At 38.4% G+C, this 25,421-nt stretch overlaps 2 protein-coding genes across 2 annotated transcripts; one reads left to right on the plus strand and one right to left on the minus strand.

Annotated features, from left to right (window-relative positions):
- Nucleotides 1-656: 656 nt before the first annotated feature.
- On the minus strand, nucleotides 657-1,598 carry OR1M1 (olfactory receptor family 1 subfamily M member 1). The gene has a single exon (XM_006206253.2). The coding sequence runs from the start codon at nucleotides 1,596-1,598 to the stop codon at nucleotides 657-659; it is 942 nt and encodes a 313-aa protein (XP_006206315.2).
- Nucleotides 1,599-18,638: 17,040 nt separating this feature from the next.
- LOC102534009 (olfactory receptor 7G2-like) lies at nucleotides 18,639-19,592 on the plus strand. Its single transcript, XM_072947004.1, has one exon. The coding sequence runs from the start codon at nucleotides 18,654-18,656 to the stop codon at nucleotides 19,590-19,592; it is 939 nt and encodes a 312-aa protein (XP_072803105.1). The 5' UTR covers nucleotides 18,639-18,653.
- The last annotated feature ends 5,829 nt before the right edge of the window (nucleotides 19,593-25,421 follow it).

Raw genomic sequence — 25,421 nt, forward strand, 5'->3', positions numbered from 1 at the left:
AACTCACCGTAACAAGATCTTTCCATTCATGGATGCATTCTTCTCTCTCTTTCTCTTGCTCTCTCATCTTTCCACGTGTCGTCGTGTTTTTCTGAGACGCTCTTTCTCCTCCCTTTTGCCTGAAAACCACCATCTTATCCTTTGGGTTTTGGGATCATCCCTCCCAGGAGACCTTCCCCAATTCTCCCTTCCAGACTCTGCTGGGTGTTCCGACCGTACTCCATCATTCCACTCAGGTTCATATTCCATTCTATTACAACTATGTGTGCAATATCTTCTCCCACACTCAACTATAAACTGTGGGGGCATTTGTCTCTCCTGCTCATGACACTATGTCCAGCATCTAACATCAAACCCAGAATAGACACTCAGTAAATATTTGTTGAGTGCTCAATGGGTTCTGAACCAGGATAAATTGAATCTGCTAGAACTAGACAAATCCTTGTAGGAATGCAGCATGAGACAGACCCAAAAGGACCCTTAGTGGCCCCAATAGTTGAGAAATATGGTTACAGGGCTACCTTGAGGTTACCTTTAAAGCTTCTGCAATTGAAGTCAAAGTGGTTGCTCTCCCAACACACACAATCCCAAATTTTTGCCCAAGAATCCAGATGTTTCAATCTTAACTCTCTGGAAGCTCCCAGGTGTCCTGGTGGTCAAGAAGATGAGGTGATTTTTCTGTTAAGAAGTTTCTTCAGGGCCCCCTTCAGGTCTGTGTTCCTCAGGCTGTAGATAAAGGGGTTCAGCATGGGGGTGACTGCGGTGTACATGACGGCGGATGCCTTTTCCTTCACGGCTGTGCGGACAGACGAAGGACACAGATAAACCCCAATGGTGGTCCCATAGAAGAGGGCGACCACAGACAGGTGGGAGCTGCAGGTGGAAAAGGCTTTCTTCCTGCCACCTGCAGAGGGGACCTTCGTGATGGCCGCAATGATGCGCGCATAGGAGGCCAGAATGCAGATGAAAGGTGTGGCTATCACCATCCCTGCCACAATGAGCACAAAGATCTCGTTCACCGAGGTGTCAGTGCATGAAAGTCTGAGCAGCGGACTGAGGTCACAGAAGTAATGAGGCAACTCATTGTTGCCACAGAAGACCAGACGGGCCATCAGGAGGATGTGGGTGAGGGAGATGAGGCAGGAAAACACCCATGGGCCACCGACCAGCAGGCCACAGAGGAGTGGGCTCATGATGGTGGTATAATGTAAGGGCTGACAGATAGCCACGAACCTGTCATAAGCCATCACGGCTATTAAGACACTGTCCATGATGCCAAAGAAATGGAAAAAGTACATTTGGGTCAGGCAGCAAGGATAAGATATGGATTTGCTCCTAATCTGGATGCTCACCAGCATTCTGGGGACAGTGTTGGTGGCCAGGCCAAAATCAACCAAGGAGAGGTTGGCTAAGAAGAAATACATGGGGGTGTGGAGGCGAGCATCTGAGCTGATGGCCAGGATGATCAACAGATTCCCCACTACTGTGACCACATACATGCAGAGAAACAGAGCAAAGAGGAGGGCCTCCTGCTCTGGCTTTTCTGAGAGTCCCAGGAGGATAAACCCAGATGCCCTGGTTTGGTTGTCTGGTTCCATAGACGTGCTTCCTCCGGAAGTATTGAAAGGGGGAAGTTACATGAATGCTATTGAGATGGTTCTGGAAGATTAGAAGAGATTACACTTAATCTCCAGTCTGTGATATCAACTTACATATGTCTTGCATCTTGAACCACTGATGAAGTGTTTACAGCAACTCATATGTCAATCTTTGGCTCAAGGATGCTCCCCTGAATATCCCTGTTTCAGCCAAAGGTTGAGAGAGTAGACCACGTATAAACCCTTGCTGAAAAAACTACTGAAGGATTTACTTCAAGATAAAACAAACTGAGTCAAGAAAAAAGCATTATTCAGGAAGCAATGATTAGCGAAGAAATTGGTATTAACGTAGAAAAAAAGTGAACAAAACATTGACTTTTAAAATATTAATAATATTAATAACAATAATAATGAGAATGTGTTTGTAAATAGATGGATTAAAATACCGTGCAAAAATTATATGAGACAAAAAGGGAAATTAAAATAAAATTGTTGCAACAGCAGTTTGGACTTTCTACATAAAGTGTATGTTGTTAAAACTTAGGTATGACCACCAAAATCACACGTATAGAAACATAACTTCTAAATTATAGCAGGGGCAGAACCAAAATAGAGATTTTGATCAAGCCACTTTAAGTTAGGAAAGGAGATATAAAGAAGCAATTAAAAATTACAAAATATATAAGTAATTGTAACAAAGGTTTTAAATGGCTTAAATTAATCATTAGGAAAACAGAGATTCAGGTTGGACAAAGAAATCCCCATCACCGCATGTACCCAAGAGACACACCTAAGCGGCAATGTCACAGGAGGGCTGAAGGAAGACGTAACACTAAAAACGTGCCAAGAAATACTAACAAAAGGAAGTTTAAAAAGGGAAGCCTCCTACACTGTTGGTGGGAATGCAGTTTGGTGCAGCCATTATGGAAAATAGTACAGAGATCTATAAAAAACTGAAAATAGACTTACCCTATGATCCAGCAATCCCACTCCTGGGCATATATCTGGAGGGACTTTTAATCCAAAAAAGATACATGCACCCCAATGTTCACAGCAGCAGTGTTTACAATAGCCAAGACATGGAAGCAACCTAAATGTCCACTGACAGATGATTGGATAAAAAAGTTGCAGGGGTATATATATGTACACACACACACACACACACACACACACACACAGTGGAATACTACTCAGCCATAAAGAATAAAATAATCCCATCTACAGCAACATAGATGAACCTGGAGATTGTCATTCTAAGTGAAGTAAGCCAAAAAGAGAAAGAAAAATACCATATGGTATCACTTATATGTGGAATCTAAAAAAAAAAGACATAAATGAACTTATTTATAAACAGAAACAGACTCACAAACATAGGAAAGAAATTTATGGTTACCAGGAGGGGAAGGAAATGGCAAGGGATAAATTAGGAGTTCAAGATTTGCAGATAATAACTACTATATATAAATAAGCAGTAAGTTTCTACTGTAGAGCACAAGGAACGATATTCAGTATCTTGCAGTAACCTATGATGAAAAAGAATATGGAAACAAATATATGTATGTATATGTATGACTGAAACATCATGCTGTACACCAGAAACTGACACAGCATTGTAATTCAATTTAAAAATAAATTTGTCCATCATTTAGCTATTGACCTATTAAGTCATAATTTTAAATTAAAATTCCTTTCTTCCACCAAAAGAAAAGAAAAGAAAGAAAACAAACCTATGGTTACCAGGGGGGAAATGGGGTGGGAAGGAATAAATTGGGAGTTTGGGATTTGCCAATACTAACTACTCTATATAAAATAGATAAACAACAAGATCCTACTGTAGAGCACAGGGAACTATGTTCAATACCTTGTAATGGCTTATAATGAAAAAGAATATACACACACACACACATATACACACACATATATATATTTGAATCAGTATGCTGTATACCAGAAATTAACACTGCATTGTAAACTGACTATATTTCAATTTAAAAAATCAGTTGTGTTTCTATACACTAATAACAAACTATCTGAAAAATAAATAAATAAAACAATCCCATTTACACTATCATCAAAAAGAATAAAATACCTAGGAATAAATTTTACCAAGGAAATGAAAGATCTGTATGCTGAAAACTATAAAATGCTGATGAAAGAAATTAAAGGAGACACAAATGGAAAGATATCCTGTATTCATGGGCTGGAAAAATTAATATTGTGAAAGTGTGCATTTTACCAAAGGCAATCTGCAGACTGAATATAATCTCTATCAAAATTCCAGTAACATTTTTCACAGAGATGGAAGGAATAATCCTAAAATTCACCTGTAACCACAAGAGAGCCTGAATAGCCAAAACAATCTTGAAAAAGAACAAAGCTGAAAGCATCACACATCCTGAATTCAAACTATACTACAAAGCTACAGCAGTCAAAATGGTATGATACTGGCATAAAAACAGACAAATAGACTAAAGAACACAATCAAGAGCCCAGAAATAAACCCTTCACGTAAAGTCAACTCATCTTTCACAGCAGTGGCTAGAACATACAATGGGGAAAGGACGGCCTCTTCAATAAATGGTGTTGGGGTACTGGATATCCACTCAACAGAACTGAATTGGACCCTTCTCTTATACCACTCACAAAAAAACTTACTCAAAATGGATTAAAGACTTAAATGCAAGATTTGAAACCATAAAGCTTCACAGAAGAAAACAGAGAGAAAATGCTCTTTGATACTGGTTTTGGCAAATTTTTTTTGGTTATGACACCAAAGGCATAGGGAAAAAGCAAAAATAAAGTGAGACCACAGTAAAGTTTCTACACAGGAAAAAAAATCAACAAAATCAAAAGGCAACCTATGGAGAGGGAGTAAATATTTGCAAACCAGGTGATAAGGGAATAATATCCAAAATACATAAGGAATTTACACAACTCAAAAGCAAAAACACACATAATCAGCTTAAATAATGGGCAAAGGACCTGAACAGACATTTTTCAAAAGAAGATATACCAGTGGCCAATAGGTACTCGGCCTCACTAATCATCAGAGAAATAAACTCACAGTGAAGCACCACTGCACATCTTTTAGGATGGCTTTTATCAAAAAGACAGGATATAACAAGTATTGGTAATGATATGGAGAAAAGGAAATCCTTGTGCCCTCATGGGCCACTGTGGAGGACAGGGTGAGTTTCTCAACAAATTAAAATAGAACTACTGAATGATTCAGTAATCCCATTCGGAATATATAGCTGAAGTTATCTCTCAGGTGGATATCTGCTCTCCTACGTTCATTGCAGTGTTATTCACAATAGGCAAGATATGGAAATAATCTAAGTGTTTAGCAGTGGGAAATGGATAGAGAAGCTGTGGTGTGGATATACAGTGGAGTACTATTCAGCCATGAGAAAGAAGGAAATCTTGTCATTTGTTCCAACATGAATTCATCTAGAGGACATTATGCTAAATGAAATACGCCTGGCAGAAAAAGACAAATATTATATAACCTCACTTATACGTGAAATTTTTTAAAAAGTCAAATTCATTTTCCACCCTGATAATTTGCATGAAGAGAGCAGAGGGGTAGTTACCAGGGCTGTGGAAGACAGGGAGATGCTGGGGCAAAGGGTACAAGCTTTCAGTTGTAAGGAGACTAAGATTTGGGAATCTAATATACAGTCATTATAGGTGACTATAGTTAGTAATACTGTATTGAATACTGGAAATTTGCTGAGAGAATAGATCTTAAAAATTCTCACTTTGGCTTTTTTTTTTTTAGCAATTTTTGTCCCACGATCCTTTGGAGATTCTGCTAAAATGATAGGTCCTTCCCCCAGAAAAATACACATTTTGGTATTACTTTGCATACCATTTCAGGGTGTTTACAAAATGCCCTACACTCCATGTTAAGGGCTGCTTTTAAAAACGTTCTTTGTAGCCCAGGGAACTATATTCAATATCTTGTAGTAACTTACACTGAAAAAGAATATGAAAATGAATGTATGTATGTTCATGTATGGCCGAAGCATTGTGCTGTACATCAGAAACTGACACAATGTTGCAAACTGTTCAATAAAAATACTATACTTCAATAAAAAGAATATATATACAAAAAAAGAAGAGAGAAATGCTCTTTGTAGAGGTCTCATGGTTTTCAAAATTGATTCCCAGACTTACAACTCCCTAACTCCCAGAGCTGCATTTCTGCTTGCAGACTCAGCTTTTCCACCTGGATAATTTACATGAACGTAGTGCAGAAAGATGCAAACAGATGATCAGATTCAGATAGACCAGGATTCAAATCTTGGTTCCATTAGTTAATGACTACTAACCTCTCTAAACTTCATTTTCTGTATCTTTAGGCTACGGAGAAATACTAATCACCTCTGGGGTTTCCTTGGAGATGAAGTGAGGCAGCACGTGGAAGACGGCTGGTCCAGGGCCCTGCAACGCAGCATGGTCTCAGCATCATCTCAGCTTTAAGGAAGGGCCATGAAAAGAGAAACACCTGGATATGATCCATGGGCTCCCCACTTCCTAGCTAGGTGATCTCAAAAGCAAGTAGCCTAAGCTAATCTCACTTTCTTGGTCAAAAGGGAATGATAACAATGGTGCTTAAATGAGTTATGGATGTAAAGTTGTCTACATAGTATCTGACACAGAATAATATGGTTAGAATAGGCAGTGATTTCTCTTTCTCTTTCTTCCTGGCATGGCAAGTTGACCATGTTTAAAAATAGACCCCCCCCCCGGAGCCTCTATTTCCATGAATGAAATCACCATCACTCCAGACACCTGTGATCGAAACACTGATTCTTCCTCCCTCATGACTTCCACTGCCAAAGCCAATCTGTCAATGATTTGCTACATCTTTTACAGCCGAATAGTCAATTTTCGTCTAACCCTTCCTCCCACCACCCTGAATCAAGGCTCTCATTAGTTCTGGGTTGCCAAGTACTAGTTTTTAATTAGTCTTCATACATCCATTGTCTCCTCCAAACCATCATGAAATCACTGCCAGAATAATCTTCCTAAATTACAGCTCTGGCTATATTACTTTTACTCATTTATTCACTCGCTCACTTTTTGCTATAAGCAATTATTGATGGCTGCCACATACCAGGATTTGGGGTCAGGAGTGTGGGCAAAGACATGAACAGACACAGACCCTGTCCTCCAAACACTCAAAAGCAGGGAGTTTGTATCTTCGGTCATTTTTGTGGCCCTTGCCTGAGATAAAGAAGGCAGAAACACAATTTTTCAATACATGCATGAATAAACAGTGATTCTCTTTTTTAGTGTCCTCTCTAGCACCACGCACTATTCTATTTTCTTTGTCAATTTGCTACTCAGAACAATCCAGTGAGGTTGCTTCTGCCTTATGTACAAGGAAATAGAGGCACAAAGAGATGAATAAAATCATACGGGGTTTCACAGATAGAGGGTGGTCAAGAACTAAGCCAAGCAATCTGAATCTACAGCCTACTCTTCTTTTATTTCATTTTTCATTTTATTTATTGAAGTACCGTCAGTTACAATGTGTCAGTTTCTGGTGCTCAGCACAATGTCCCAGTCATGCATATACATACATATATTCATTTTCATATTCTTTTTCATTAAAGGTTATTACAAGATACTGAACATAGTTTCCTGAGCTATAGAGAAGAAACTTTCTTAAAAATCTGTTTTTACATATAGTGGCTAATATTTTCAAAACTCAAACTCCCAAATTTATCCCTTCCCACCCCCTTTCCCTGGTAACCATAAGATTGTTCACTATGTCTGCAAGTCTGTTTCTGTTTTGCAGATGAGTTCATAGTGTCCTTTTTTTCTTTTTTCTTTTTAGATTACACATATGAGTGATATCATATGGCCTTTTTCTTTCTCTTTCTGTGCAGCCTATACACTTAATCTCTATAATTTCAAGGATCAAGAGTGAATTAATGCATTTACAGTTGAGTGAAGGAAACAGATCTAAGAGGCATTTATCAAATTATGCTGAAATAGGCATAATAGAAAACTACCCTGAGATTTTGAGTACTCAAGAAATGTAGCTCAATCAGGCAGAGATCCTTGGGAAGTGTTGTCTACACAAGAGCATTTATTAACCACCATCGTTCACTGAACAAGTTCTAATGTTTACCTTCTTATTTAAAAAAATCTCCCAACTTTACTAAAAATTTATACTTGTGCTTTATTTATTGCTGCCCTCCTAAAATTATGTTTTCTGACAGCTTTGGGGGGCAATGTGCCAATCCCTCTCAAAACCCACCCTTCCCCTTAATCTCCTGTCTTTGTGCTTCTTCACATTTCAAATTATTTAATAAATTCCTAATATGTGCTCAGCACTATAATAGACACTTTACGTATATGACACCATCCTAACAACAAACAGTGAGGTAGGGGTCATACTCCTCATCTTACAGGTGTGATGACTGAGGCTCAAAGAGGAGAAAGGATGGGTAGCTCCCGCAGCTATTAAATGGTGAACTTGGTTCCAAACGCACAGCTGCCTGAGTCCAAAGCTGACAGACTCTCCCCTGAGCCATGCTGCCTTCTGCATTCTCTCCTCCTGGAGTTCCTTGGCCCCCTTACCATCCTCTGCCAAATTTCACCTCTACAGTTCCCCCACGTCAAAGATGGTTTCTTACTCTGTGTCCCGACATCAGATTAGAGGTTTATGTCACTCTGTGACTCTGACAACATTCTATCTGATAGTACCATCATTCGGCTAAAAGATTTAGCCTTTTTTTTAAATCCCAAGTGGGACTAATGAGTGCCCTGTTGATTAAATTACTAACTGAATCAATGAGCTCATCCTCCTGTCCTGCACACCTAAGCCAGCATCACCTGCTCACACTTCCACAGCTTCTGGGAAAAGTTTGAGGAGGAACTGGGAGCCGCATGTGTTCCCTTAATTATCTTGATGAGGTTCTACTCAAGGAGTACAACTCCCATCCCTCATTTAACTCCAGAACTTGGTGTCCAGGATCTCTCACCTGGAAACATCAAGAATCACCAAGAGCTTCATAGAGAGACTCAATGTTGGAAATAGACCTGTGCCTACAAAAGTTTGGTGGGAACTCCTCTGTTCTTTGGGATACTCAAGTGAGCTTGGAGAAGCAGGTCCAGGTACTAAGAACTGAACTACAAATCATGGGCTTTGGAAATGATGTGGTGGCATCACATTTGGACTAAGTCGAACGAGCTAAGTGTGATAATTGGATTCTGGGCTAGGAACTTGGGGTTGAAATGAACCAGAGAGACTCTCCCAGTTCTCTGAGGGCAAAGCACCTCTGCTGCCTGCCTTCTCTCCAAGTGCACACACTCTCTGGCTCACTCACTAGCCCTGTCTCCCTCTGCATCCCTCCCTCCCTCTCTCCTCGTCCCTCAAATCCACTTACAGGGCTTTACTGGTCTATGTTTCCTCTTCTTGACATAATCACTGAGGCATGAGGCAGATTTGGCTCCATTCCCACCCTGATGATGCACAGTAAAGGTGGTGCCTCTGCATCCAGGAAAGGACAAGAATGATGAAGTTAAATCTTAGAAACAGAAAGATGCTTCCTAGAGGCCTGGGGCAGGCATCCTCCTGGCCCAAAGAAGGAAAACCGGGGTGGAGGACAAATTGTAGGAACGGAGGGAATATTTACAATTTCTGGGCCAATAAAAAGTCAATCCCCAAGGCTCCCTGTTAGACAAATTGTCTAATGTCACCCCTATTCCCCGAACAGTTCAGTGTCCTATAGGGGCTGGGACGTGACAGTAAGAAGGCTGTGCTGGCTGTTGTAGGTCTTCAGGAGGCAACTTGGAGCAATTCGTATGTTTTCCAACAGTGATCTGCACCATTTCCTCAGGGAGCAAACTCTCCTAGTCTCCCAGACTCTGTCTCTCCAAGGTCCAGGGCTTCTCATAGATGAAGTTTCCATTTTTTTTTGAAGCCAGTCTTCCTCATCACTTTAAGAACCAAAACCAAAATTTCCCTACATCCACTCAGTGATGTAACCCCAAGATACAAGGCTGCTTCCAGCTCCTCTAAACTTCAAGAAGGCAGCCCTCTGCAGAGACACCATGGCTTCCTTCCAGTTCTGCCAAAGGAGGAAACAGTCTAACATACACAAAGACAGGCTGGCTGAATGGGTCTCCAGCCAGATCCTCACTCTGGATTTTGGTCCAAGGGTGGCATCAGTGGGAGCCTCTACCTTTACATTCTTAGGAATTCAGTTTCATGAGATCTCTGCCAGATTATTGGGTCATGTGGCCACTCAAGAAACAGCCATGAAACTGACTGGTACCCTAAATGCCAGTTTTCAAAAAACCTTTAGTTATGGAAATACCCAACTATAGAAGTAGAAACATAGCACTGGGCTGAGTCATATGATATTGCCAATATGCCACAATTTTTATAATAACTTTGTGTGGAGTATAATCTATTAAAATATAGTATCTCTATGTTGTATACCTGAAACTAATGTAAGTCAATTATAATAAAAAGAAAGAAAAGAAAAGAACCAAGTGCTGGCAATGATGTGGAGAAATTGGAATGCTTGTGCACTATTGGTGAGAATGTAAAATAGTGCAGCTGCTGTCAAAAAGAGTATGACACTGCCTCAAATAAATTAAAAATAGAATTATCATATTACCTAGTAATTTCACTTCTTGGTATATTCCACATTAAATGAAAGCAACCACTTAAACAGTTATTTGTAGACCTATGGTCAAACAGCATTATTTCACAATAGTCAAAATGTGGAAGCAACCCAAATGTCCACTGACCGACGAACGGATAAATAAGAGAGGATATACACAGTCATCGTAGGTTTCTACAGGGAGTTGATTCCAAGACCCCCATGGATTCCAAATCCCATGTATGCTTACGTCTCTTACATAAAATAGCACAGTATTTTCATATAAACGACTCACAGCCACCTGTATACTTTAAATCGTATCTAGGTTACTATAACACCTAATACAACGTAAATGCTATGTAACTAGTTTCCAGTGCACGACAAATTAAAGTTTTGGGTTTTTTTGAACTTTCTGGAATTCTGAGGCGGCTATTTTTGATCTGAGTTCGGTTGAATCCACAGATGCGGAACCCAGGGATATGGAGGGCTGACTGAACACACAAAAGGATGTTATTCAACCTAAAAAAGATAGGAAATTCTGATACACGCTCCAACATTGATGAACCTTGGAGGCATTATGCTAAGTGAACCACAAAAGACAAATAATGCATGATTCTACTCACATGAGGTTCCTAGAGTGGTCAGATTCACAGTTACAGAAGTTAAAATGAGGTTGCCAGAGTCTGAGGACAAGAGGGAATAGAAAATTATTATTTAACAGGTACAGACTTCAGTTTTGTGAGATGAAGAGTTTTATACACAGACAGGGTGACAGGAACACAAGATTGTAAATGTACTTAACGCCACTAAACTGGACACTTAAAAGTGACTAAAACGGTAAATTATATATATATATATTTGTATTTTACTATACTTTTAAAAAATAAAGATAAATAACCAACAAATTAATAAACCGCCAAAACAAGTGACTCAAGAATAAAAATTCAGAATTTCCTCTCTATATAACAAGAAGTACAGTGGGACAAATACATCTCCAATGGAGTGCTTCCAAATATGGCACAGACGCCCCACCCTTATTAACTTGATTTTATTGCTCAGTGCAGCCGTACAACAATTGCTGTAATAACTTGTATTAAAGACACCAGTCATGTGGATTTAGAACCTATCCTATCTTAGTACGACCTGTTTTTTTAAAACATTTTTTATTGATTTATAATCATTTTACAATGTTGTGTCAAATTCCAGTGTTCAGCACAATTTTTCAGTCATTCATGGACATATACACACTCATTGTCACATTTTTTTCTCTGTGAGTTATCATAACATTTTGTGTTTATTTCCCTGTGCTATACAGTGTAATCTTGTTTATCTATTCTACAATTTTGAAATCCCAGTCTATCCCTTCCCACCCTCCACCCCCCTGGTAACCACAAGTCTGTATTCTACATCTGTGAGTCTATTTCTGTCCTGTATTTACGCTTTGTTTTTGTTTGTTTGTTTGTTTTTGTTTTTGTTTTTTAGATTCCACATATGAACAATCTCATATGGTATTTTTCTTTCTCTTTCTGGCTTACTTCACTTAGAATGACATTCTCCAGGAGCATCCATGTTGCTGCAAATGGCATTATGTTGTCGGTTTTTATGGCTGAGTAGTATTCCATTGTATAAATATACCACATCTTCTTTATCCAGTCACCTGTTGATGGACATTTAGGCTGTTTCCATGTTTTGGCTATTGTAAATAGTGCTGCTATGAACATTGGGGTGCAGGTGTCATCCTGAAGTAGATTTCCTTCTGGATACAAGCCCAGGAGTGGGATTCCTGGGTCACATGGTAAGTCTATTCCTAGTCTTTTGAGGAATCTCCACACTGTTTTCCATAGTGGCTGCACCAAACTGCATTCCCACCAGCAGTGTAGGAGGGTTCCCCTTTCTCCACAGCCTCTCCAGCATTTGTCATTTGTGGATTTTTGAATGACGGCCATTCTGACTGGTGTAAGGTGATACCTCATTGTAGTTTTGATTTGCATTTCTCTGATAATTAGTGATATTGAGCATTTTTTCATGTGCTTTTTGATCATTTGTATGTCTTCCTTGGAGAATTGCTTGTTTAGGTCTTCTGCCTATTTTTGGATTGGGTTGTTTATTTTTTTCTTATTGAGTCGTATGAGCTGGTTATATACCCTGGAGATCAAGCCTTTGTCGGTTTCACTTGCAAAAATTTTCTCCCATTCCATAGGTTTTCTTCTTGTTTTACTTCTGGTTTCCTTTGCTGTGCAGAAGCTTGTAAGTTTCATTAGGTCCCATTTGTTTATTCTTGCTTTTATTTCTTCTAGGAGAAAATTTTTGTCAGATAATGTTTTGCCTATGTTTTCCTCTAGGAGGTTTATTGTATCTTGTCTTATGTTTAAGTCTTTAATCCATTGTGAGTTGATTTTTGTATATGATGTAAGGGAGTGTTATAGCTTCATTGTTTTACATGCTGCTGTCCAGCTTTCCCAACACTATTTGCTGAACAGACTGTCTTTATTCCATTGTATATTCTTGCCTCCTTTGTCGAAGATGAGTTGACCAAAAGTTTGTGGGTTCATTTCTGGGCTCTCTATTCTGTTCCATTGGTCTATATGTCTGTTTTGGTACCAATACCATGCTGTCTTGATGACTGTAGCTCTATAGTATTGTCTGAAGTCTGGGAGAGTTATTCCTCCAGCCTCTTTCTTTCTCTTCAGTAATGCTTTGGCAATTCTAGGTCTTTGATGGTTTCATATAAATTTTATTATGATTTGTTCTAGTTCTGTGAAATATGTCCTGGGTAATTGGATAGGGATTGCATTAAATCTGTAGATTGCCTTGGGCAGTGTGACCATTTTAACAATATTGATTCTTCCAATCCAAGAGCATGGAATATCTTTCCATTTTTTAAAGTCTTCTTTAATTTCCTTCATCAGTGGTTTATAGTTTTCTTTGTATAATTCTTTCACCTCCTTGGTTAGATTTATTCCCAGATATTTTATTACTTTGGGTGCTATTTTAAAGGGGATTGTTTCTTTACTTTCTTTTTCTGTTGATTTATCGTTAGTGTAAAGAAATGCAACTGATTTTTGAAAGTTAATTTTGTAACCTGCTACCTTGCTGAATTCTTCAATCAGCTCTAGTAGCTTTTGTGTGGACCTTTTAGGGTTTTCTATATATAGTAACATGTCATCAGCATATAATGACACTTTTACCTCTTCTTTTCCAATTTGGATCCCTTTTATTTCTTTCTCTTGCCTGACTGCTGTGGCTAGGACTTCCAGGACTATGTTGAATAGGAGTGGTGATAGTGGGCATCCTTGTCTTGTCCCAGATTTTAGTGGGAAGCTTTTGAGTTTTTCACCATTGAGTACTATGCTGGCTGTAGGTTTGTCATATATAGCTTTTATTATGTTGAGATATGTTCCCTCTATACCCACTTTGGTGAGAGTTTTTATCATAAATGGATGTTGAATTTTATCAAATGCTTTTTCTGCATCGATTGAGATGACCTGTTTTGTTTGTTTGTTTGTTTGTTTGTTTTGAGCAACGCAAATTTATTCCCTTGCACTTGTGGAGGTCAAAAGTCTGAAATCGGTTTCACTGGGCTAAGGTCAAGGAGCTGGCAGGGCTGGCTCCTTCTGCAGTCTCTCAGGAGAGAAGCTCCTTCTTTGCTTCTTCGAGGCCCACCTGCATTTCTTGCCTTTGCCCCCTCCCCAGTCTTCAGAGCACACCGCAGCAGTCTCCTCTGCCGTCACCGCATCGGACTCTTCCCCTGTGTGGTTAAGTTCCCTTCTGCTTCCTTTTCTATTTGCAAGCATTTCAGAGAGTGAAAGAAGTTAAGACCAGAGGGAAAACGTACCTTCTAATCCAATTTATAAAAGGTCAAATTCCAACAAAATTAAGCTATTATTTTTTCAGATTTAGGCAGAGTAGAGATGTTACCAAGAAAATCCAGAGAATGCTGCTTTTAAAATCAGAATTTTGAATCTTTCTTGCGGAAGGGGCAGAACACTAGTAAAATAGACTCCTGCAGATACAGTAGAGTTGGTATTATTATTTGTCTCAGTTAAACTGAAATATAATTGACTTATAACATTGTGTGAATTGAAGGTTCACAACGTGATGATTTGATACAGTAAGAAACTTTCAGGTACAAAATACATCATTGTTAACTAAGGTCATCGAGCTGTACGTTAGATCCCTGGAAGCTATTCATCTAACACTGAATGTCTGTACCCTTTGGCCAGTATCTCCCCATTTCTCCCACTCTAGTTCCTGGCAAGCACCATTATACTCTCTGTTTCTATGAGTTCTACTTTTTTAGATTCCACATATAAGTGATTTATACAATATTTGTCTTTCTCTGACTCACGGACAAAATTGCACACTACTGCTTTTCAGTGACATTGTATTTTATCAAAAGACAATCAAAATGAAGAATCATAATTCAGTCCAAAATCCCCCAAAGTGAAGCAAAAGGTACATTCATGAATCTATTGGGTGGAAACTGGAAAAGAGGGTTGTGAGACTAAGTAAGGAGCCTGAACTCTCTCTTGTTGAGAACGGTCACAATTGATCACAGAGAACAGAACAGCTACTACTGTGTAAAATGTAGGGAACAGAAATTAAGGTACAGAAAACATTCAATGACTCTAAAGGTGAAACACCCCCAAGGGTTTGAATTTTATAATATTTAACTATATTTATAAATACATTATTTGTACCCAATACATAGACTATGTACTTCACTCTTAAAATTTGAATCAGGTTTCCTGACATCAATTAGATACAGCTGCTTCTGTTTATAACTTTAAAAAAAGAAGTCTGAAATTAATTAGAAAAGGAGTGTGTGTGTAAGTGTGCAAGGTATGTGAAGTGGAGGTGAGATGGAACAGGTAGAGAGAGCTGGATGATGGCACCTGGTTTAACAGGTCAGGGATTAATTGTCATTAATTCTCCTCTTCTATAATCTTGGTCTTCAAGGATTTGCACATTCCAGGGATCAGAATGGCACTAAAAATATTTATCTAATGAGGAGCTTTGGATATTGATTCCCCAGGGATGCACGTACTGTAAGCAGCCAGCCTGTGACAACCTCACTCAACAGCCTTTGCCTTGTCGAGAACGGGCACACCTGAGCCTCCTCGCAGGGATGAGCCTTCCTGACCAGGAGTCCATTGTCTCACTTGGTCTCCCTTCTCTTCCTGAAGGCAGATCTTCTGTCTTCAGTATCCCGGTGTCATGTCAAGAAATCATTCTACACTGATTCCATTCAGGTGACTTAAAGTCCCTTAGTTAATATTTTTGTAACGAGAACTAGGGTTTTACTACAAATTCATCTAATGGAAGCAATGAGGAGAATTGTATGAAATGTATGAAATGATCAGAACCAAGTGTCCGTGCTGACAAGTTCTCAGGTACATTTGTTCCAATGCTCACCCAGTTCTCAATCTGCTCGTCCCCTATTTTCTCTAAAAAATGGAAAAAATTGTTACCCTCCTGAGCAGAAATCTGCCCTCTTTTCAAACATGATGACTGTTATAAAACTTTCTGACATTTACTTGAATTCTTGTGGTGGCTGTAGGGTAAAGGGTTTGACCAGCTTTTCATTTTACTTCCATTCCTGGGTCTTCACACACCACTGCACAGAAGTGTGTTTGTATTATCTTTGTAGCGGGGCTATGAAGATGCAGGGGAGAAACACAGAGGCAGCTGGCCTCCTTGCCAGCACACCTGTTTCTCTTTATAGAATTGCCAAGTACTTAATACAAGAACAGCAGAGATAGCATAATAAATTGAGGGGGAAAAGACCACCCTTCAACTCATTTCAGAATTAACAAACATTGAAATTCAACATTTGTTGATATATCAACCTCAGATCTTTTTTTATAAATAACAAAATCACACACATTCCAAAGACATCTATTTTATATCCCCCCCAGTTCTTGTTCTCTGCTTCCTAGAGACAACGTGACGTTGAATGTAATGGTATCCCCCGTGCGTTGCTTTATATTGTATCTGTGTTCAGAAACATAAGATAAAGGCGTTAATCATAATACCTATCAGTTAGGGAAGAGAGAAATAAAACATGATGTAACAATACAGTGGACTACTCCCTGGTAGTTAAAATTAATGAAGGTAGATTAACTACAGCAATGGTAAAGAAAAGAAAAATTACATAAGAACGCCAATTATAAATGGTAGATACCGTGTGGTCCTGATTATTCAAAGCGTTCAAAATGCAAAACAATGCAACTGTTTATGGAATGATAGCATGAACTACCGTAAAAAATTGCTGAAAATTAATGTATGTGACATTCATGTAATGGGTCCCCAGGGGAAGGAAAATAATCAGAGTTGTGCTGGCACGTGATGTGAGGGCTCCACATACATCTGTACTATTTCTTACAACAAAAACACCTAAAATGAGGACAGTGAAGTGTCTGAATCTCACGCTGTTGACTGGGTGGGTATCACGACCTTCACTGTTCTCTCTGTAATTTTTTGCTTGAATAATCCATAATAAAAACAAATGCATACAAGTTCATTTTTACTATAGATTATCACTTGTGAGGGTTCAGTATATACAGTTAAAATTTTCAAAAGCTGTATACTTTGTCATTCAAAAGTTTTTCTCTTACAGGTTTTCATTATTTGTATGGGTTAGTATATCTAATTCATTTTAACATGTAATACATTTAATTGCTATATACTTTATCATGTATTTGTGGCAAATGAACATTGACTTATTTATGTAATGGAGGTACCGGGGATTGAACCCAGGACCTCGTGCATGCACAGCATGCGCTCTACCACTGAGCTTCCCCTCACCCTGCAAAGGCACATTTATATCATTGATGTTTCCTTTGTTCCTTGTCTACATGATAAAGGTTCCCATCTGGAGTTCTGGTTCATGAACTCTTCCCTGAAACTTCCAGTTATCATGCTGGGGATATTCTTTCTATTGACTGTCTTCAACCTGCTCCACCCGACAGCTTCCTTCTGAGAAGTGAAGCTTGCCAGGTGCCACTGTTTACAGCAGAACGAGAAAACCACAGTTGGAAGGGTCAATATGAGGGTCCCCTGTGATGAGCACTATTTTAGCTGCTCTTTTTCTATTCATTTCTCATCCTTGCAATGTCCCCACACACTTACACGATAGTTCCCTTTACACAAATGAGGACTCGGAAGCTTACCATTCGGTTGAACAATTTTCAACATTCTCAAAGAAAATACTGGCCGTGGATCAAATTCAGACTGTTTGAGTCTAAGTAATACACTAAATGATAAAGGCTGTCAGGGCCACTTCTGTCTCCCCCAGGTGAGGGAGGACCGGCGCTTCACAGACACGGTCCTGTTCAGATGCCCGATTATTCTGTAAGTATCAAATTTTGGTCTTCTAATCCTCTGTCTTCCGAGGACCAACAATTGTTGCTATCTTTATCAATTTTTTTAGAAGCCTATGTATCTTATTCTTTGCCTCATTTAGCTGTTCCTTTAAAAAAAAATTTTCTGATGTGCCACCTAGCACCTAAAGAGAAGAAGTCCTGCTGAGATGAGATGGAGAATGTCATTGACATTCGCCACACTTCTCTTAGAATTAATCGCTAATGCAGATGAGTTGCATTTCATGAGAGAGTCTTACGAGCTCTAGTTTACAGACAACATTTTCTAACTTTTGCTCAGGTGCAGAGCGTATTTTTGGATAGATGCCATGATCTGCTGCACACTGCTTCATGGATAGAGTCAGACAGACATTGTAGGGAAGGGGAAAGATTTGGAGTATGGTCCTAGATTAAAATATTAACAATTTTACAGGAAAATTATAAAATTTAAGTGTTGGTTTAGGAATGCCAATTCTGTTCTATACAGTAGCGTTCACAATGATTGGTTAAGAGAGTGAACTCAGCGGTCAGATCATCTGAAATCAGACTTACTCTTTTCCACACACTGTGCATTTCATGTTCATGATGTAACCTCACCCTAAGGAGTCCCCATGGATAAATGGAGTGATGTTATGACCTAACTCATCTATAATGTGATAAGCCCTTCAGATGATTCTGAGAACAAAGTTTGGACACCATAATTACAGGAGAGAGAGGACAACTTCATTCTCATTTTTTGTTTGAGGCAAGAAATATTTCTGGAGGTAGTGTCATGTCTTATTCTTTGTTTTAGTCTAAGCACTTGGCACAAAGTATGAAACACACAGTTTTATTTTTTATTTAAGCACTGTTTTTAAAACTGTGGTATGTATCAAATTCATTTGGAAGGTTTGTTAAAGCCTAGATGGCTGGCCCTTACCCCAGAGTTTGTCAGCAGTATATCTGCAGTGATACCAAGAATTTGCATTTCTAAAAAGTTCGCAGTTGATACTGGCGCTGCTCATCTGGGGGCCGTTTATTTTCTTCTCTTTTCACTCCATTTTCCCATCAGATTCATCAACAACATGGAAACCAGAAATCAAACTGATGTTTCAGAATTTTTTCTCCTGGGATTGACAGATAACCCAGAACTGCAGCCCCTCCTCTTCTGCCTCTTCCTGACCATGTACCTGGTCACCGTCCTAGGAAACCTGCTCATCATCCTGGCCGTCAGCTGTGACTCCCACCTCCACACCCCCATGTACTTGTTCCTCTCCAATCTCTCCTTTACTGACATCTGTATGAGCACAGCCACAATCCCAAAGATGCTGCTAAACATCCAAGCACAGAATCAGAGCATCACTTATGCAGGCTGTCTCACCCAGATGTGCTTTGTCCTGCTTTTTCCCTGTTGGGAAAATTTTCTCCTTGCAGCTATGGCCTATGACTGCTATGTGGCCATTTGTCACCCCTTGAGGTACATGGTCATCATGAACCCCCCACTCTGTGGCCTGCTGGTTCTCCTGTCACTGTTCCTTAGCGTTGTGAACGCCCTGCTCCTCAGTCTGATGGTGCTGCGGCTGTCCTTCTGCAAGGACCTGGAAATCCCTCACTTCTTCTGTGAATTTGCTCAGGTCATCAAGCTGGCTTGTTCTGATACCCTCATCAACAACATCCTGTTATACTTTATGGCCAGCCTGTTTGGAGTTGTTCCTTTCTCTGGGATCATTTTCTCTTATACTCAAATCGTCTCCTCTGTTTTGAGAATGCCTTCAGCAGGGGCAAAGCTTAAAGCTTTTTCCACCTGTGGGTCTCACCTCTCCGTGGTGTCCTTGTTTTATGGGACGGGTTTCAGGGTGTACATTAGTTCTTTAGTTGCTGGCTCATCCAGGAAGACTGCGGTGGCTTCAGTTATGTACGGTGTGGTTCCTCAAATGATGAACCCTTTCATCTACAGCCTGAGAAACAGGGACATGAAGGGAGCCTTGAGAAAACTCATCAGTGGGATATCTTCTTTTCTGTGATTGTGCCATGTATTTTGGACTTGGGTTTCTAGACTGAAGAAAAGTGACAGAAATCCTGAGTGAGTCATAAGGCTTATAATGAAAGAATCAGTTCTTTCATCACCAAATTCTTCTAGAATAGCCAGGCAACAGAATGGCCAAGTTAATTTTGGATTGACACCTGACTTGGCTTTTTGTCTAGCCCTGTGATATTTGACACATGATTTCAGTTCTGTAAATTTTATTTCTTTGTTCAGGTTCTAGAGAAGCAGAGCCTGAGGCGAGGGTTCTAGGTTTAGTGAATTTCTTGCAGAGTATCACTCTCATAAGTAGGCATATTGCAGAAATTATGTAGGACAAGGAAGTACTGAAGCAAGACTGTGGTCATATCTAGAGACTAGCTTCCACCTGATCCACAGCAGACCTATGTCAGTGTCATCCCGCAGTTAGGACAAAAGTGGAATGAGTGACATGACCTTTCAGTCACCTATTTAGTAATAAATTGAATTGGTCACTGATACACCATATCCTTCTGAAGAACTTTAGTATCTACCAAGTAATTTCATTATCTATGACATTAGCATCATTAGACTAAGTCAGTGGTTTGAGATGACTGAGATATATTTGAACATCATCAGTGAGGAAGACTTCAGTTTTATTAAGGAAAAGAATCTCTAACTCTAATATGTTCAAACAATAAAAAGAGATAACTTTTATTACAAGGTCTTCAGAGGTAAGAAATGTATACAAACGGGAGCAGGGATTCATTCACTCCTTCCTGTGTTGTCTTGTCCTGGGACTGGTTCTCCTCAGAGTCACCAGTGGTGGCACCAGATGAAGATGTCATTTCTGGACATGATTTCCAGAGACAGACCCATGACCATCTTTCCTTGAGTCAGGTGATTATAAGGCTTTCCATGGAGTCAACTAGAAAATATTTCTGTAATGGGTTGAATAGTGGCCCCCAAGACAATTTATCCACATTCTAAATAAAAGGGTGAGTGTTACTTGGAATTAGAATCTTTGTAAAGGATGAACTTATCCCAGATTATCTGGGCAGGTCCTAAATAGAATCACGTGTATCCTTATAAGTTAGACAGAAATGGAAATGATACAGAAAAAAGGAGGAAGTAATGTACCCATTGTGATGGAAATTGGATTTATGCAGTATTTAATTTCCAGTATTTGATCATTTTTCATCAACTTTGTTGAGATTATAATTGACATGTAAAATTGTATAATATTACGGTGATACATTGATATATTGCAAAATGACTACCAACATATAATTAGGTAAAACATTCATCCTGTCACATAACATTTATTTTTCTGGTGAAAATATTTCAGATCTGTTCTCTTAGTAATATTCATATAAACAGCATAGTTAGCTATAACCATCATGCTGTGGATTAGATCCTTTGAACTTAACCTTATAACTGGAAATTTGTACCCTTTGACCAGTATTTCCTCATTTTCCCCAGCTCTGTTGTGACCATCTGATGCAGACTTTTTAGTTTGATGGAGTCCCATTTGCTGTTTTTTGCTTTTGTTGCTTGTGCTTTTGGTATCATAGCCAAAAAATAAAAAATCATTGCCAAGACCAATATTAAAGAGTCTTTCTCTACATTTTTCTCTAAAAGTTTTATGGTTTTAGGTCTTCTGTTTAATTTAAAATCCACTTAGAGGTAATTTCTGTCAGTGGTGGAAGACTGGGGTCCCATTTCGTTCTGCTGCATGTGGTTGTCCAGTGTTCCCATTTGTTGAAGAGTCTACCCTTTTACCATGACTATTCTTGGTGCCCTTGTCAAATAGTCGTTGACCATATACTTGTGAGTTTATTTCTGGGCTCTTGGTTTGGTTTTATTGGTCTGTGTGTCTGTTTTTACGCTAGTACGATACTGCTTTGATTATCATGTTTTTGTAAGATGGTTTGAAATCAAGAAGTGCAATGCCTCCAGCATTGTTTCTTTTCCTCAGGAATGCTTTGGAAATTCAGTATCTTGAATTTTCATGATTTTTAAGTGTGCAGTTTAGTGGCATTAAGTACATTCAAAGTTTTATGTTTACATCACCACTATCCATCCACAGAACTTTTCATCTCACAAAACTGAAATATGTACCTATTAACAATAACTCCCTGTTCCTTCTTGCCCCCAGACCCTGACAATCTCATTCTAGCTTGTGATTCTGAATTTGACTACTCTAGGAAACTCCTGTAAGTAGAATCATACATTATTTGCCTTTTTGTGACTAGCTTATTTCACTTAGCATAATGTTTTCAAAGTTCATCCATATTGTAGCATGTATCAGACTTTCCATTCTTTTTAAGGCTGAATAACATCCCATTGTATGTAAACTCAGCCTTCTGCAGGTCTGCGGGTTCTGTGTTGTGGATTCAACCAAACTTGGATCAAATACATAACAAAAAAAAAATCCAGAAAGTTCCCCAAAGCAAAACTTGAATTTGCCTCTCACTGGCAACTATTTTCACAGCATTTACAACTAGTTATCTAGTATTTATATTGTATTAGGTGTTATAAATAATCTAGAAATTACTTAAAGTATATCTGAGAAATAAGAGGGTCGTATGCAAATACTAAGCTATTTTATGTAAGGAACTTGAGCATGTGAGGAGTTTGGTATCCATGGGGTTCTTGGAACCAGTTGCCTAAGATTTGGAGGGATGACTGTATACACCATATTTCATTTATTCATTCATCTGTCGATGGACATTTGGATTGCTTCCACCTTTTGGCTATAGTGAATGATGCTGCTGTGAATGTGGGTGTACAAATATCTCTTCAAGACCCTGCTTAAATTGTTTTGGAAATATAGCCAGAAGTGAAATTCCCATATCACATAATTATTCTACTTTTAATTTTTGAGGTAATACCATACTGTTTTTGATAGTAGCTGCAGTATTTTACATTCCTACCAGCAGTGCACAGGGGTTTCAATTTCTCTACATCATTGACATTTGTTCTTTTCTTCATCTTCTTTAAAAAAAGAAAAAGTACACCCTAATGCCCATCAGGTGGTATTTCATTGTGGTTTTGATCTGGATTTTCTTAATGATTAGTGATGTTAGAGCATCTTTTCATGAGCTTGTGGCCATTTGTATAAATTCTCTGGAGAAAGTCTACGCAAGTCCTTTGCCCAATTTTTAACTTTTTTGTTTGCCTTTTGTTGTTGAGTTGTAGGAGTGCATTATATTTTCAGGGTGCTAATCTATTGTCATCTTATTTTAAACTAGTTAATTATCACTCTTTTCACTATTGGAATTCAGTTATTTTATCTTACTTAAGAGATTATTGACTCTCCAAATTTATAAATATATTTCGCATGTTGTTTTCTAAATATTTAAGTATTTTTTCCGTTCCCATTTAAGGCTTTGATACTTTGAAATGATTATTGAATATGCTATAGTATATAATCAAATTTTATTTTAAAAATATGGATAACAATAAATTTAGCACTATTTACTGCCTGGTATCATCCTTTCCCTGTAATGCCACATTGTTATAAAGAAAGTGTTCAATGCTCCCCTTTTCCTCAAGTGACAGTTTAACTGGTACTGTTTTTCTATCTGTTCCAGACCATGACACTTTAATTACTATTTTTCCATCTCTTGACATTTGGTAAGGCAAGTATTCCATCTTGTTTCTTATATGCTAGTAAATCAAACATTCATTCTCTATTGCTTTTTCATATAAATTTCAAAATCAGTCTCTTGAGTACAATAACCCAGGGTTTGCATTGAGTCTAAAAAAAATATGAGAACTGACAACTCCAGGATTTTTGTGTATCTATTCAAAATTAGAATATTCTTTCCATTTTTCAGGTCTACTTTAGTATTCATCGGTAAAATGTTACAGATTTCTCTATAATGTGATTTTGCATTTTTTTCTTAGAACACTTTCCAGGTATTTATCGGATGTTTTGTTAAAGGTGTCTTTTAGCTATCACACTTTCTAAATAAGGTTTGCTTTGTAAAGACATATAATTGAAATTTGTACAGTGACTTTGATTCCAGCAACCTTCCTACATTCTATTGTTCTTTCTAATAAACTACCTGTAGTTTTTTTTTTTTGGCATTCTCTACCTAGATACTAATATAATCTGATAATGGTTACATGTTTATCTGTTCCCAAAAGTTCAAACCTATGTTGTTTGAATGTTGAAAGTAGTGTTTGTTGTCACTGTTGTATTGTTCTTGATTTTCAGGGGAATGTTTTGACAGGAATAGACTCGTAGATATAGAGAATGAACTGGTGGCTGCCAGAAGGAAGAGGGGTGTGGGAATGAGCAAAATAGGTGAATGAGATCAAGAGGGAACAAACTTCCAGTTAGAAAATGTCGCAGGAATGTAACATACATTATGGGGAATATAGTCAATAATATTGTAATAACTTGTGACAGATAAGTAGACTAACCATGGTGATCATTTCATAATGTATAAAAACACTGAATCACTTTGTTGTACACCTGAAACTAATGTAACATTGTATGTCAATTATAATTAAATAAAAATAAAAGGAATGTTTTGAGTATTTGACCATAAAGTATTTCATTTACTGTAGACTATCCAAATACCTTTTTTTGAAATTAAGGCCATTTCTCCTATTCTTGCTTGACAATTTTTATCATTATGGAAGTATATTTAATTTATTCAAATGCTTTTTCATCATTTATAGAAAATAATCATGTCTTGCTCTTTACTCTGTAAGTGTGTCAAATTATATTCAGAAATTCTAATACATATATTCATTCATTCATTCATTCAACAAATGTTAATTTAGAACACATTGTTTCCAGGTCCTGTTGTTGGTGCTGCTGTTGAAACCATGCACAAACAGATGGAAATTCTGGTGCTCAGAGAGCGTTCATGAGAGGAGGGTGAAAATTTACAAAGGGAAGCCTCACTGAAATGGAGTTGGAAGGCCAGAAGCGGGAGCTCTCATGCACTACCACTCATGGACACTTACTCAAAGAATTGTCAATTACACACCCTAACAGAAGAATTCATCAACACTAAAGAATCAAAAAAACAAAAACAAAAACAAAAAACACTAAAGAATCAACAATGACAGGCCCCCAAAGGAAAAGATGTACATTGCACTCTTACAAGTAATTGACCACTCCAGCAGCTCAGCCAGTGAGAGATAATTATCACCCTGAACTCTTGCTTTTCTCTAGTGGACTTTTATTCAGAACAACCCCTCTCAACTTCTTCTTTTTCTCTGTAAAACAAGATTCCTTTCCTTTGTTTGTTGGCCTTGCCTGTAGCTTTTTTCTTTTTTTATGGTCCAAGGAACATAATCTAATAGCCATTTATTGGATAAGGAGGGCAATGGTTGTTAATCTCTTTCTGACACCTTATTTGCTTTGACTCCTACTCACTGAGTCATTGAGAAGAATGTCTCTGAGTTTTTACTTGTCTCTTTAGTTACCTCATGTTGCTGTTTTTCTTACTTACCTGTGGTAGAGTCTACACAGATTATCAAGTTGAGTAAAATTAATGGATTACTGCAGTCTTAAAGAGTTGTCTATATAATCAGATCTCTTATGCAAAACTTTAAAATGTGTCTGAATGAAGAAAACAGTATTTCTGTAGAGATGTTGAGTATAAAATTAGACAGGAGAAAAGTTACTGGCCATCACTTTTTCCACAAATACAAAAAAAAAATGTGGGGTCATCAGGCAGAAGCATCTTTCTGAATGTGTGTGGGGCAGGGGTGAACGATGGAGGCTGCAGGAGAATTAAGGGAATACAATTCTTCTGTGGGGAGAAGAGGTGCTGTGTCAGCACCACAGCTGAAGCACAGCTCCCTGACTGTTGTCCCTGTCTTC

Source organism: Vicugna pacos, chromosome 22, assembly GCF_048564905.1.
Source record: "Vicugna pacos chromosome 22, VicPac4, whole genome shotgun sequence".
Taxonomy (NCBI): Eukaryota; Metazoa; Chordata; class Mammalia; order Artiodactyla; family Camelidae; genus Vicugna; species Vicugna pacos.

Coding starts and splice junctions, on each gene's coding strand:
- OR1M1 (XM_006206253.2), bottom strand. CDS start 1,598: ATGGAACCAGACAACCAAACCAGGGCATCTGGGTTTATCCTCCTGGGA.
- LOC102534009 (XM_072947004.1), top strand. CDS start 18,654: ATGGAAACCAGAAATCAAACTGATGTTTCAGAATTTTTTCTCCTGGGA.